General features: G+C 39.8%; 1 protein-coding gene across 6 annotated transcripts in view; it reads right to left on the reverse strand.

The window, feature by feature from the left end:
* Window positions 1-1,668: 1,668 nt before the first annotated feature.
* LOC6504364 (plasma membrane calcium-transporting ATPase 1) overlaps window positions 1,669-16,428 on the reverse strand; it is a 177,961-nt gene continuing 163,201 nt past the window's right edge. For 4 of the 6 annotated variants that reach the window (XM_032455769.2, XM_032455770.2, XM_032455768.2 and 1 more), the window contains one exon: window positions 3,700-4,330. In XM_032455769.2, coding sequence (XP_032311660.1) covers window positions 4,109-4,330 — 222 coding nt within the window. In that variant the 3' untranslated portion in view covers window positions 3,700-4,108. Of the gene's footprint in view, window positions 2,300-3,699; window positions 4,331-16,428 lie in introns of those variants that run through there. The other 2 variants (XM_044717754.1, XM_032455767.2) reach the window with 1 other exon arrangement.

Raw genomic sequence — 16,428 nt, forward strand, 5'->3', positions numbered from 1 at the left:
CGGGGGTCCGTACGGTTGATAACCTTGTTCGGAGACTCTTAAGTCGGTTTGAATTTTTGGGTCTGGGTTCACTTGCCACAGAAGACATATTAGACAATTGCTCGTTTAGTGAGAAATTCGGAAGCCCAATTTATTCCAGGTACGGCCCTAGGGGTGGCCAGAGATATAAGCGGCTGCATTAGTGTCTGAGTAGGCTGAAGATAATTCGCCACAATCACTAAAAGAGGATTTCTTACGCTTTGGAGACTCATTTAGAAGTTGAAGACAGTCCGCACAGAGTGGGTCATTGATTTTACGAAAACCGCTAATCAACTCTTTAAATCCATTTTAGTCAGTCTCATGAACGATCTCATTTCGTTTTGAAAAGCACGTCAACCGTCATCGCAAAAGTGGAGACCAGACATACGAGAAATATCATCCAAAACTGAGGCCGTGAACCCGGCACACTTAGCGTGTAACACAGAGCTAGTTAACGAATAAAAGATTTTATAATACGCAGTGCGCACAAAAAAAACATGTCCGTCCGCTTTAAGATAAGGAGAGGAATTCTGACTATTGGCATAGTAATATGAGCAGACGCAATTACAACAGTTGCTGACGTTTCCCAATTTTTGGTCAGTTTTAGAAATTAAGATTCTATTGAGCCAGCAAGTCAGGTTTATTGCTAAATATTAATAGGTGTGCCAGTTTTAGAAATTAAGATTTTGTTGAGCCAGCAAGTCAGGCTTATTGCTAAATATTACTAGGTGTGCCAATAGGTTAGTGGGTCTGATCAATGCTTATTGCGACATGCGACATGAATATAGGTTAGTAGGTCTTGGCACTAGGTGCCAACATATATACAAACATATATTTAAACAGCTAAGTGGCGGCTGCTGCCAGACATGATAATATAAGTAAAGGTGTCCATCCATTGATCACCTGATGATGAGTAGTCGGTTCTTGGTTTGACAATGATGGAAATACAATTTATTGTTTAAGTCACTTAAATTAACAATTGATTTGGCAAAGTTCTTAATTAATGAATGAAAAAGTAGTTTTTAATATAACAATTGGAAAGCATTTTTAGGAATATTTGAAGAAGTTTCAGCTTTGTGGTTCGGTGGTGCAAAATAGACTGACTTCCCAGAGTTGTGACCCTCTGGTCGTCAGTTCGATATCGGCCGTTCTCCCACTCCAACTCTATGTGTGGTGTCAGCGTGTGCGGTGTCAGCGTCTGTGGTGTCAGCGGGTGTGGTATCAGCTATCCGGTGTCAAGAGTCAGCGTAACACTCCAGGTGTGTGTCAGCTTTCTCGCAACCTTCTGGTCAGCGTACATAGTTGCACTCTTGTGACATAGTTGCACTCTTGCGACATATCCGGGTGTAGTTGAACCCACAACACTTGAATATCGAGTATTGCTTATGCTGTGGATTCGGGTTTAAGAGTCTGGGGTCGAGTTCGAGGCGTATCTGCTGGATTTGCTTCGATTTATCGATTGGCAACAAAGAATTTACTGGAACTCATCACCCGTTCTCTCATCAGCAGACTCACTCATTTCTCTCATCAGCAGAAATTTTTTATCGGGGTCGGCCATGGGATGGCATTGTTTCAATCGATCCAGTTGCTGACGAGAAATTACAAACACACTTACATAAGAAATAACTATACATATAAGACAAATCAGAATCCAATTTAAATCATTGAATATTTTTATTGGCAATAATGTTTTAATATGAATGTTGGACCGTTAAATCCATTTGCATATCGACTTTTTAATTGTAAAAATTTACTCAATTTATTGAATATTCAAGATTATTAAAAACTTAAAAACCGTACAATTTTACGTGATTTGTGACAAGTTTTTTAAGTTTTTAAAAGGTTAGAAATGAGTCTTACGTGTTGTGTTTATTATCTATATAATATATAATATAGATTTCACCTATAATAATATATGGTAATATAATACAGATTTCACCTTTTGGATGCCAATTATGTTTTCCAACATATTTATTTTCATTATACTTTTCACCAAACTTTTTTAAATTTATAATCTTGAGAATGTACCCCGTTATATGAAAATAAATAACAATAAAATTTAAACAGCCGTTTCTGTATGACTGTGCGATGATAATCGTTCGACATCAATTTCAGGTATGGTCAACTCATCGGGTATATTATCGACATACTCAATAGACGATGTTTCCGAAAGTCGCCTGCTCATCGAATTTTGTTTGCGTAATACCTCTGCTAACAACGTATTGGTGTGGTTACCGTAGCGGGCATCCAGACCTTGGTGGAAAGCGTTCACCACCCGAATCTAAGCACAAAATAAAGAAAACACCAATAACAATAAAATTAGGGATGTTGAATTCATTCTAACTTCACACCGATAAATGCAAATAAACATATTCTTATTAAATTTTCTTAGATACAAGAAAAACAGTATATTTTTGCATTGTTAATTTGTATAATAATAATTCTAAAATTAATTTAAAATAATTTAAAAATCCTGGCACATTAATATTATATAGCATGCAGGTAAAAAAAGTGAATGAAAATATATTTCTAAAAGGTGTATTATGAAACAAATGCATGAATAGTAAACTAGCTAAATAAACCTAAACAAAGAGCGAATTTTATTGTATTCCTACTCGTTAATTATAAATACATAATGTCTTTTCAAATGGTATTTAGTAGTAAGTAACTATTTTAATATTATTGAATCTTTAAATTTTATCTAAGGTTTTACCTTTAGGTTATATTTGTTAACTCTAACTAAAACGATATAGAAAAGCTATATCCATCAGCAAATGTATTTATTTTTAAGTTTCAGAGAGTTTGCTAAGTCTTGTGTTAGTTTTGTTGAGCATCAATCTCTCTACGCTCAATTGGTGGTCGAGGGACCCAATCTAGCAAACGAAATTATATGTGTTATGTATTCCACTGGGGGGTGTCTGTTCTTATAAAAGATCACTTGGTCCACAATAAATACAGTAATAAATACAAAGTTAATCGGTTCTTTATTCAGTATCATCTCTCTTACTTAGAGTGTTGCTCCCCTTCAGAAGGACCATCAGAAGAACCACCAGGCTGTCTGGACTAAGTCTGTAAGGTCTCAATATTCTATTAGTGTGTAAGTAAGTATACCTATGACCTTACAGAGATGACTGGAATTTGAATTTTCTCAGGATTGAAATTGCGTAATTGTCCAAATAACACTGCTACTTTAACATACGGACGGGATGTCGTCATTGTTTGGATGGCTATTGGCATAGTAATATGAGCGTCAGTTTTAGAAATTAAGTTTCTGTTGAGCTAGCAAGTTACCGTTAATTAATACGTAATAATAATGTTTATTTGCATACAGTTGAAATTGGATTATACAAAGATTGACCAATTTAACATATGGTGAGATTGCAATATGATTAGGAAAAGGGATTGGGCCCGCTTTAGAGAATTGGCAAATATAACAAATATATGTATATATACAAAGCTCATTTACAAAGCTTAGTGGCGGCTGATGCCAAACCCGATAAAGTATTTGCTGGATTTGCTTCGATTTATCGATTGACAACAAAGAATTTACTGGAACTCGTCACCCTTTTAACCCATTTGCAGAAATTTTGTATCGGTACCGGCCATTGGATGGGATTGTTCAATCGATCCAGTTGCTTAGAAAAATTACAAACACACTTACATAAGAAATAACTATACATATAAGACAAATCAGAAACCAATTTTAATCATTGAATATTTTTATTGACAATAATGTTTTAATATGAATGTGGGATCGTTAAATTCATTTGCATTTCGACTTTTTTATTGTAAAAATTTACCAATTGAATTTCGAAGATTATTAAAAACTTAAAAACTTGACTATTTTACATGATTAGTTAATAAAGACTATGTAATTTATTATGCAAATTTAAAAACAAGTTTTTAAAAGGCAAGATTTGACTCTTACGTATTGTGTTTATTATCATTTAAATAATTTAATATAGATTCCACCTTTTGGATGCAAATTATATTTTCTAACACATGTACTTTCATTATATTTTTCACAAAAGCTTTTTAAATGGATCCTCGAGACTGTATCCCGTTATATGAAAATAAATAACAATAAAATTTAAACAGCCGTTTCTGTGTGACTGTGCGATGATAATCGTTCGACATCAATTTCAGGTATGGTCAACTCATCGGGTATATTATCGGCATACTCAATAGACGATGTTTCCGAAAGTCGCTTGCTCATCGAATTTTGCTTGCGTAACACCTCTGCTAATGAGGTATTGGTGTGGTCACCGTAGCGGGCATCCAGACCTTGGCGGAATGCGTTCACCACCCGAATCTAAGCACAAAATAAAGAAAAAACCAATAACAATAACATTAGGGACAATTACGACAATGTATGAATGAATTCAATCTGGCTTTACACCGTTAAATGCAAGCACACATATATATTCTTATTAAGTTTGCTTAGATACAAATATAAAGAGTATATATATATTTTTTTTTTTAATTTGGCTAAAATAAATGAAACAAGTAGCGCACATTCATTGTCGAAACGAATTGGGCTTATCACATTTTTTGTAATTTGAATTTTATATTATTATAAATAATTCTAAAATTATGTAATTTAAAAGTCCTAGCACATTCATATTAAATAGAATGCAGGAAAAAAAGTGAATAAAAATATACTTTAATAAGTTTATTATGAAACAAATGTATTAGTAGTAACATAACATAATTAAACATAAACAAGGAGCGAATTTTAGTTGTGTTCCTATTCGTCAAGTATAAATACATATCTAATGTCTTTTGAAATGATATTTAGTAGTAAGTAGTTATTTTAATATTTTTGAATCTTTACATTTTATCTAAGGTTTTACCTTTAGGTTATATTTGTTAACTCTAACTAAAACGATATAGAAAAGCTAAATCCGTCAGCAAAAGTATTTATTTGTAAGTTTATGAGAGTTTGCTAAGTCTTGTGAGAGTTCTGTTGAGCATCAATCTCTCGAGGTCGAGGGACCCAACACCGAGCAAACGCAATTCTCGTAATTCATTAAGCGATGTGCTTAACTAAGCTTATCTTCCCGTATGTATTATAATGTTGAGAATGCGTTCTGGCTTGTTACATATGAAACACAAATTCGAGCCCAGCATCGACCATCGACCAATAACCAAATCAGAAAAAATTACTTTTTTCTTTTTTTTTTTGTCTAGATTATAGTCGATAGATTCGGAAGGACTTTTTAATTTTTAATTTAAGATCAATTTATATATGCGTTAACTGTCTCTTTAGATATAAAATACAAATGAATACATATGACCCGACGATAAATTGTCCAATCCGAAAATATTATAGATCCTGATCCGACTCTCGAACTTCTTTATCAGGACGTCGGGCGGCGGTACGCGAATCAGCCAAGGAGTAGAAATCAAGAAGCAAGCCAGCTCGGGAACTCAAGCCTATCAGTGAAACCAAGTAGGGACACCCCGGGAAAGTCAAGAGAAACCTGATCCAGGCGCTGGGGCGTATGCACAGCGTATCACCTGGAGTTAAAGGAGACGCGACGCCAAAACCTCTGGTCTGCCATAGATCCTGCGGAGCGTATACACGCAGGTGTTTGAAGGCGAATGGCGAACGCAACCGGGGGCGTGTCCTGCGGGGTAGGAAGGCCCTTCGTGCCCTGATCCGGCCGCCAGGGACCGAGAAGCGTATCCTGCCCGGCGTATGCCTGGAAGGTGAGCCTATCGGTCTGCTAACTCGGATTAGGTGCCGGCCACGGCGAAAGGGCATTCCCAGTGAGCCAAGGATACCGAAGGTCCACAGCACCCGCAAAGGAGAAGCAGCGACACGATTAGCGAAGGAAGCAGCAACAGGAGCGGCGACGACGAGGGAAACAGACGACGACGGAGCAGCGACGTCAAAAGAGCAGCGATGACGAGGGAGCAGCGACGACAACAACAGCGACGGCACAGGCCCCGCAGCTGGAGCACGTGAGTCCAAACGGAGGGAACCGTGAGCCGTTTCGGCGCCAGGCACCAAGTCCACACGTCCTGCTGGGCGCAAGCTTTGGGAGAGCGTGTGCATTGGCACCAACCCGGAGCGGGGATCGGGGATCGACGGGAGTACAAGCGGTCGGTCGGCTGAGCCAAGCAGCCGGTGAGGTTCACCCTTTTGTAAATTTATCACAATAAAGGGGATATTTATTAAACGAAGTACCCTGTGTTATTTCTGGGCTCGGGCAATCACGTCGAATATATAAATTCGGTGGAACGTTCCCCCAAACTCTGTGAGCTAGACGCGGCATTTGTTGAAAATCGCTAGATTCAATTTGTAGCCTTCGTTAGATGGCCATATTTAGATGTAGTTATATAGATGGCCGAATCAGAATTTTAAAATGCCAAAATACCTGTCCAACATTTTTATTTTTTTAACTAACATTCTTTGTCAGAAATCAGGAGAAAAAAAGGACTTAAATTTATGGATCCTGAAATTGGTTATGCTATACTGAAATTCTATGCTTATACTAAGGGATTAAGCAATTATGCTTAATAGGGATTTAGTCGTGCGTCGTAGAAACGATATTCCCTTTTATTTGTGGATGGAAAAGCTATTTGGCCTACAAAACAATGTTGCATGGTTACACTTAAGTTTATCAGATGTTGATAGCATGCAAATCAAAGTTTTTTTTTAATGTGAGTATGTTAATCTTATTGTTTCAATAGTACGTACACGAGTATACAAGGTTTGACATGAAAAATTCATTTAATCGGGCGGTTCACATTTTTTCTTGTGCAATAATTTTTTTATTTTGTATAATAAGCTCTTATGTAATAATATTATTAATTGGATATTGCGTAAACTCTTTAATTAAAAATGCTGGTTCATCTTAATGACCTAAAACAGTGGTCAGCGTCCTATGCACTAAACATAGGAAAAAACTTGGAAGGATGTGTGCAAAGTTTGAAGACAATAGCTTTAAAACTGAGAGACAAGTTCGCGAAGGATACCAATGCAAAGGGAGTCGTGGAGTGTCCAATGCCCGTTCCCTGACGTAACCGGTGCCCCATTCACATGCTTCAGCAACTATGTACTTCCAAAGTTTTCTAAAGCTCGGTTATATAGTGTACACAACCTAGAAATACCAAATAAAATAAAAATACCATTGGGCAGTAAATACCATTGGGTTCGACCACTAGCTCAAATCCCAATAGCCCACTTGCAAAAATCCGTTGAAAGTCCTATAACAAGCTTAAACAAGAAAGGAAAGCTAACTTCGGGCGGAGCCGAAGTTGATATACCCTTACAGTTGTGCCATTTCCGATCGTAGTTGGCCGATCCCTATTTGGCAAATCAGATTATTTTGTCCAAAATAGAATCTGTACCAAGTCCCATCCTTCTAACTTAAACAAGAAAGGAAAACTAACTTCGGGCGGAGCCGAAGTTTATATACCCTTGCAGTTGAGTCGCAGTCCGCTAGGTGGCGCCACGCATCTTTTATTATTAGATATATAGCGGATTGTATATAGTTGGCCGATCCTTATAAAATTTGGCTTTTTGAATTATTTTGCCAAAAGAGGAATCCATTGAAACTCCCATCCTTCTAACTTAAAAAACACAAAAGGTATAGCATTTCCGATCAATTAGTTATATAAATAAATTAGTATATATAAAACTGAGAGACTAGTTTTCGTAGAAACAGACAGACGGAAAGACGGACATGCTTATATCAACTCAGGAGGTGATCCTGATCAAGAATATATATACTATATATACAGTTTTGACCAAAATTATAATACCCTCTGCAAAGGTAAAAAAATTGGCATGAATCAACGTCACTTCAATAAAATGGGGCAACATAAATGAAAGCAAAATATAATACAAATTTAAGGCGCACAGAAGTACCGCTTAGTGACGAACCACCTCAACAACTACAACTATTATACCTGAGCATATTATACTATACCCTTTCCAACTAAAGAGCAAAAAAGGACAACAGATGGTCATCAAAAGAATCAAACCAACAGTCCCCATCACTGAAATTATTGAAGGAATAAATTAAAAGGATTCAAAATGAAAATTTGTTTAAACATAATGAAAAAATTGTTGTCTTATTAGAAACCTCAGGCAGCTGGGCTAGTGACGACGAAGATAAAGCCTACATATTATATTTTCTGAAAATCTTTAAAATTTGTTTCAACCAAATCCTGTCACTAAATGATTGCTAAGCAGGATAAATCCTGGACATAAAAAACAAAAACAACAGAAATACGCAGCGCGTAACGATTCTTTTGCGATAGGAAATTCGCAGTATTCCTGCCATGTCCGACACCCAAAGATTGCTGCTTGAGGCCCGCACTATATATTTTCTTTACACCTGATATCCCAAAAGGAGATATCAACATCCCAGACGGTATGGTACATCAACTTCCCAGAATACTTACTCACTTGCTCTAGACGTCCCACAGAAACATACACACAGAAAATCTTGTCTATGTAGAAATATGACTATCAGAATTGTAGCGTACAATCAATATTGAGAAAAGAGCTGAACCGAGACGTGCATGTTTCCTAAGAATATTCACGAAATATACGGAATAACGGAAACACGGAATAATCCTCTTAAATTGTTAATCGTCACGTGTATTTTACCTCAAAGTGCAGTGACTGGTTTAACAAATCTACAATAACGAGAAGTGACGCTTTCTGCGATGAAATCGCAAATTTTTATATTGATTAGTCAATCAATTAATATACAACCTAACAATTAAAATCTAATTAACTCAATTTCGATTACAATGAGTCAAAACAACGTTCGCACACAACGTCAACGTGCGCAAGACGAGAGACGGCTCTCAGTACAAAGAAACAACGCGTACTTCTCTTTTAAAGCAACCGAAAATAATGCAAGTTCTAATCAAGCGCGGTCAATTACCCTGAACTCGACTCTTAAACGTAGCGAGCGAGAGAGCGCGTTCTTATAGTAATTCTTATAGTAGTAATTTGATCCAATCAATATGCATCAGCATGTCGCAATTTATAAACCCTCTAACCGATTTTCTCACTTATAAATAATTAGTAATAAGCATAAAACTATATCCAACCTATTAACCCAGCACAAGTAGACGGCGCCAGAAGCAGAATCAGCATATCAGCGGGAAGAATGACCGACTGACCGATGCAAGCAAAAACAAACAATCTGAGTCAGCAGACTCAGAGGTGGGTGACCCTGGCATTAACCCTCTAAGACGTAAGCCTGCCTGAAGGCACGTATTACGTTTTTGGCCCTAACAAAAAAACGAACAGCTTTTTAATCGTTTAAGTAATTTTTGGCGGTTGATAAAAAGCTTATTAATTATAAATCTCAGCTTTAAAGATCTCCGAAGCTCTTAACGGCACGTATGCTTAGGAATACATAAAGCATATGTTGTTTCGCGCATAAAATTTGGTCGGCGGTATGTTGTGTGTTGCTGTTCGAATAGTAGCAAATTTATAAAACCTATCCAGCTCATAATTTTTTTCTTGAGAGGTAAGTTTATTTACTTTAAAAAATTAAGTTGAAGATTTACAAATATATAAAAAGCATGCGTTGTGACAGCGAAAGAGCGATACATGCCTTGAGGCCCGTTTGGGGATCCAAGACAACTTTTGTTGCCGGCTGATAACCTCACAATTCATTGCAATTTATGTGTTTGTTTCTGTTTATGGAGTGATTTTACTTAAAAGAATTAGAAATATTATAGAAAATGGCAAACCGGGTTCGGTATAACTATTTGTATTGGGCGATTCATTCGTATACGCATACCTCTTTGAGATCTACAGCGGTGCAGGTGATTCTGTGGTCTTACCTGGTCACCCAGAACTTGGTGCTTCAGCCAACATTGTATCGCTTTTAACACAAACCGTAGAAAGATTTAAGAATCACATAACTTACTTTGATAATTTTTATATATATTTGCCTTGGATGGTTTATCTAAGAGCGATAGGTATTTATAGCCTTGGCACGGTGCGAGGAAACCGTATCCCCTATTGCAAACTATCAAACGATATTGCCATCAACAAATTTCCAAGGAGTTTTTCGACTGAGTACGTTGAGTCCTCATATGGTGTCGATATAACCAATGAACTTTGGAGTTACAAGCAGTCTTCATTTATGCTGCACAGCGAATAAAAACTGTTGTGTAGAATACCGTAAAAAAAAATAAATTAAATATTCATTACTTGAAAATGTTTTTTTTTCCACTCAAAGCCCCAAGCGTGCCTTCAGGCCCGCTTACCTTTCTTCTCACCTTACAGGTGAACCGAAGATTATACGATATTTTAAAGCATACATATATTTGAGCTTAGAAGCATTTATTCACTTAAAAAAAAATTATTTGAATAATTTTTTTCTATTATTTTAAAAAATAGTCTTAGAAGGTTAACATTAGGTTTAGCACGTCCATAACATTGACTTTTTAATTTAGCATCTTATATAAGAGTTGTTCTTCTGAAACAAAGATAGTTCCGAAATCAGAGTCAATCGTCTCGTTACTCAGTGTCTGAACCACGGCACTTAAAATCAACCTACTTCGAGTGATCCTGTGTAAAACGGTTCATAAGTAGAATCCGCGGCATACCAGTCTACTTCTAGTGTTGCTCCCGTGAAACAGACCACAAGTAGACCCCGCGTCACCTCATTACTTCGCGTGTTGCTCCCGTGAAACGGACCACGAGTTGATCCCGCGGCATACCAGTCTACTTCGAGTGTTGCTCCCGTGAAACGGACCGCCAGTAGACCCTTCGTTACCTAACTACTCCAAGTGTTGCTCCCGTGAAACGGACCACGAGGAGACCCCGCGGCATACCAGTCTAGCTCGAGTGTTGCTCCCGTGAAACGGACCACCAGCAGACCCCGCGCTATCTAACCTACTTCGAGTGTTGCTCCCGTGAAACGGACCGCCAGTAGGACCGGCCTATAAGGAATCAGCCGAACCCCCATGCCACCGGTACTTGAGGAAAACCACCCCAGGACTTCAAGCACATCAACTGGCCAACCCGAGCAGTCCCTTGCAGAATCCAGGTAAATTTAGTCGAGACTATTTACGGTCTTTGACTACGACTCCGGGACCTACCGTTACTCCCGTGAGTTCAAGTTTGACGTAGTTGCCGCATAACGCTCTACGGACGAACACTTGGTGACCCCGACGTGATCCTTTACTAAAGGATCACACCCTAAACACAAGCCACAAGCTCGAAATCCACATAAGAAGATCAGTTGGGAATCCCAAAAGACTAAGTTTACTTATAAGAAGCGAATGGTTAACAGAGTCAAATGCTTTACTGAAGTCAGTGTATATGACGTCTGTTTGTAAGCCATTCCGGAAGCCATCCGTGATAAAAGATGTTAGCTCCAATAAGTTGGTAGTGGTGGAGCGGCGCTTCATGAAGCCATGCTGGCACGGAGTTATTATTGAACTTCATAGGTGTTGCAAATGTGGAGTGATAAGTTTTTCAAAAAGCTTTGGAATTGCTGACAATTTAGAGATGCCTCTATAATTAGCAGCGTCGGATTTTTTCCCTTTTTTATGCAGCGGAATTATGAAGGATTCCTTCCACATAAGGGGAAAGATCGAAGTTTCCAGCGATAGATTAAAGAGTTTAACAAGCGGTTTGCACAGTGCCTCGGCGCAGTACTTCAGAACACAGCCTGGTACTCCATCAAGGCCTGGCGAATACACGGGCTTAACCTTAAGAAGATCCGATAACACACCACTTTGATCGAAAGATGGGCAAAATATAAGGTTGGCTGATTGGATATTATAAGTGTAAGGCTGAGCTAAACTGCTGCTAGGTGAATAGGTAGTTTGAAAAAACTGTGCAAAGAGATCGGCCATTGCCTGATCGGAGTTCGCATAAGAGTTCTCAAACGTAAGCAGTGGGGGAAAAGATACATGTTTACGCTTAGTGTTTACAAAGTTATAAAACTGCTTCGGATCCTGAGTAAACTGAATCCTGCAGCGGCGAATATAACTCCTATAACATTCTGCGTTATGCACGGTGAAATTGGACCGAGCTACTAAGTAGCTTGAATAACTAACTGTACAGCCAGATAATCTATGTTTGTTTAAAAGTCTACTCAAACTATTCTTTAAATTTATAAGGTACCTTGTATACCAAGGCGGATTCGTTGAAGCGGACGGATATTTCCACGGCACGCAAGCGTCGAAAAATATGTTCAAAGTGTAATAAAATTTTTGTAATGCGATGTTTATATCCTAGCATGCCAGTAAATCAGACCAATCAAATTCCAAAATTAACTTGTTTAATTTCATAAAGTCAGCCTTACGAAAGAAACGAACTTTCTGAGATTTAACTGTAGACTTAAGGTCAAAAAAGTAATTATTTTCGATTGAAACCTCAAGAGTGGGATGATATGGATCCTCAGGGTTAGAAAGGGGCAAAGTTCTGGAAAGAGTAATTCCATCAGGATATTCCATGGTCATTGATGAGCAAATTGAAAACAACATAGCCATCCAAAGGCTTATAAAAAATTTCACTAAGGACTCCGCAGAGCGAAGGCTCAAGGACGGATACTTCGAGGAGAGACTAAAACAGCTCACTCACTCATGGACCCAATTTAAAGGGAACGACGCCAAGCTCCGTGAGCTGGCGCTAAGCCCGGAAAATGATTATTTCACAAAGGCAAAGGCGCTAGAAGAACTGGTGAAGAAATATGAAGCCATATTTTCCGATGGAATCCCATCAGGGTCAGGCCCGTCAAAAAGGCACAGGAAAACAGGAGAAAATCTTGAGCAAAAGGCACAAGTACAAGGAACCGAGGGAGAAGACCCTCACGTAACATCATTAAAACGAAGACATGAAGGACGACTAGACGATATGGAAGACTTTCTGTGCAACCGCACCGAAGGACGGGAAGTGTCTACACACGTCAGACAACACATGAAGGAGCTATGGAAGGAAATCGTCACGGGATACCATGATCTCATCGACCTGGAACCAGCCATAAAAAATGATGGACACACCGATGACAGATTTCAGGTGGTGCGAGCAGAATACTTTTCGTTTTTGAGCGAAGAATAACAATCAACTTCAGCATCAACACAAAAACCCGCGATTGCACCTCCGTTTGTAATACCACCAGTAGAAATTCCAAAGTTTGACGGAGACTACCGGCATTGGCTACGATTCTACGAAATTTTTACGGAATGCATCCACGATCAAGACTACAGCGATGCAGTAAAATTCCGTCATTTGGAGAATCATGTAACAGGTGAAGCACAAAACCTAATCGCAACGTCGATTGGCGGACAGACCAGTTACCAGGATGCATGGCAACGACTAAAGAATCGATACCAAAATGAACGGCTGTTAATTAAATTCGCGATTCAAGAGCTTTTCGGACACCCCAGAACAAATGGATCAGCGGACCAGCTGCGCAGCCTACATGATACCGTGCTCCGAACGGTCGCCACTCTCAACGCACTCAAAGTGTCAACAGACAACTGGGACCCAATCTTGGTACACATCATTGAGGAAAGATTGGATCCACACACGCTGTCAGCTCTAGAACTAGCCGTCACCGATCCAACCAATCGACAATCTCTGAAGGAGATGTTAGAAACCCTTGAGCGTCAGGCAACCAGTCAAGTAACAATGCAGAAAAATACGTCGGCGGCTCCACTTCGATCCAGTTCATCACGATTGGCGTGTTCAGCCACAGCCCAGCTTACAGATAAGCCCACCGTTCTGTTACCAACCGCCCAAGTGGCAATACATGGCCCAGCCGGAACCCATCAGCAATGCCGCACACTCCTAGATTCTGGATCACAGATTAACATAATCACCAGAAGGATGGCTGACACACTTGGACTACAACTGGAGCCATCAACCCTGAATATCGCTGCAATGGGAGGAACAACTAACAGATCACGAAAAAAGGCTGTGGTGACCCTATCATCATTAACTACTGACTTCGAAGATCAAATTAACGTCCTTGTGCTACCGGAAATAATGCCCAATCAACCATCCCACCCTATTCAAGCGCCAAGAAACATCTCACCTCAGTTGCGCTTAGCCGATCCTGAATTTACGCAGCCTCAGAATATTGATCTGTTGTTGGGCGCCGAAATCTTCTCCCAGCTTATGAGGCCACAACAGACATATTTGGGAGAAGGACAACCACTACTAAAAAATACCGCGCTTGGATGGATTGTGATGGGGCCAGTGCGACCGGAATCAGCTCCTCAGCAAGGTCAAGAGAGGACCAAGAGTCCTGTATGCGCACTGACCAACCAGAAAAAAGGAGTAGTACTTCATTGGATGCCCAAGGAGAATGGTTACGAGGGCGCGCAACAAGGCGAAGGAGACAACAGGCCGGATAGAATTATCATTGGTATCGTATAAATGTTGGAGATCTCACCCACATGATGCAAAAATTTTTTGTTAGTAACATTAGATTTTTAGGAACTAGTTTTAAGATCCACAATATGTTCTAGTGCAAGGGTACACATCGGTTCACTGAGACGGTTCAACAACAACGCACAGCCGCATTGGATTGAGTCCCTCAATGGGGGGGGGGGGGGGGGGGGGAGAATGTTGGCACCTAGTGCCAAGACCTACTACCCTATATGCACACTTAGTAATTTGATCCAATCAATATGTATCAGCATGTCGCAATATACAAACCCTCTAACCGATTTTCTCACTTATAAATAATTAGTAATAAGCATAAAACTATATCCAACCTATTAACCCAGTACTAGTAGACGGTGACTGACCGATGCAAGCAAAAACAAACAATCTGAGTCAGCAGACTCAGAGGTGGGTGACCCTGGCATTAACATTAGGTTTAGCACGTCCATAACATTGACTTTTTAATTTAGCATCTTATATAAGAGTTGTTCTTCTGAAACAAAGATAGTTCCGAAATCAGAGTCAATCGTCTCGTTACTCAGTGTCTGAACCACGGCACTTAAAAGTAGACAACACACAAGTTCACAAGTAGAATCCGCGGCATACCAGTCTACTTCTAGTGTTGCTCCCGTGAAACAGACCACAAGTAGACCCCGCGTCACCTCATTACTTCGCGAGTTGCTCCCGTGAAACGGACCACGAGTTGATCCCGCGGCATACCAGTCTACTTCGAGTGTTGCTCCCGTGAAACGGACCGCCAGTAGACCCCGCGTTACCTAACTACTTCAAGTGTTGCTCCCGTGAAACGGACCACGAGGAGACCCCGCGGCATACCGGTCTAGCTCGAGTGTTGCTCCCGTGAAACGGGCCACCAGCAGACCCCGCGCTATCTAACCTACTTCGAGTGTTGTTCCCGTGAAACGGACCGCCAGTAGGACCGGCCGATAAGGAATCAGCCGAACCACCATACCACCGGTACTTGAGGAAAACCACCCCAGGACTTCAAGCACATCAACTCATGCCTAATCACAGCAAGCGTCTGGCCAACCCGAGCAGTCCCTTGCAGAATCCAGGTAAATTTAGTCAGAACTATTTACTAGTAGTTGCCGCATAACGCTCTACGGACGAACAGAAATCATCAGCTAGCAGCGAAAATACGTCTGCCGCTTCGCTGCCCAAAAATCAGAACAAAAACAATGAATATGTTAAGCCGGCTGTGCAGACTGGTATGGATCGCTACATCCAAATAAAAAGGAAGCTGAGCCCCCTAAATTCTTAAAGCAAAATAACCCGTGGCAATGCGAGCCTATTTTCAATAGAAACGCCCATGAACTCGAACCGATTTAAAATCTTAGCAGACGTGGTTGAGGAGGTAGAATCTACTGAAGTCGAGAAAAGGATGCCAAAGCCTCCGCCTATCTATATACGAGAACAAAGTTTCAATGTTCCTGTAAAAATTATTGAGTTATTGGTATGGAAAACTTCCACATGATTCCCCTTGCAAAATCAATAAAGAAAGATTATTATCAAAATATCTCACAGAGAATAAAAAAAACTTTTACTAAAAAAAGCTGCAAGGGCCTGCAAGTCATACTTATGGGCATAGAGTCCGACATAACGCCTGCAAAGATAACAAAAGCGCTATAAGAGAAGGGATGTAGCGCTAAGTCAGTTTTCAATATCCTTAACTGGGATAGAAAGCCTGCTTTACGACTTTTACGAAAGAAAATTTGCTTTGAGGTGTTGCAACTGATGATTTCACTATAGGAGCTGGAGTTCCTCAAGGCAACGACTAACACCACGACTAGCCGCTTAAATTGCCCGATGCAAGCACTGCGCAGCTAGCTTCACATCTGGTCGATGTACAAATCATCGCTATCAGAATGGCAAATTAAAGTGAACAAACAAAAATGCAAGCATGTGACGTTCACCCTGAATAGGCAAAGTTGCCTGCCGCTTACGTTAAACAACACTCCGCTCTCGGTACAGTTATACAGTCCTGCTGTATAACTCGGTACTAA

This window comes from Drosophila ananassae (assembly GCF_017639315.1).
Source record: "Drosophila ananassae strain 14024-0371.13 chromosome 4 unlocalized genomic scaffold, ASM1763931v2 tig00000061, whole genome shotgun sequence".
Taxonomy (NCBI): Eukaryota; Metazoa; Arthropoda; class Insecta; order Diptera; family Drosophilidae; genus Drosophila; species Drosophila ananassae.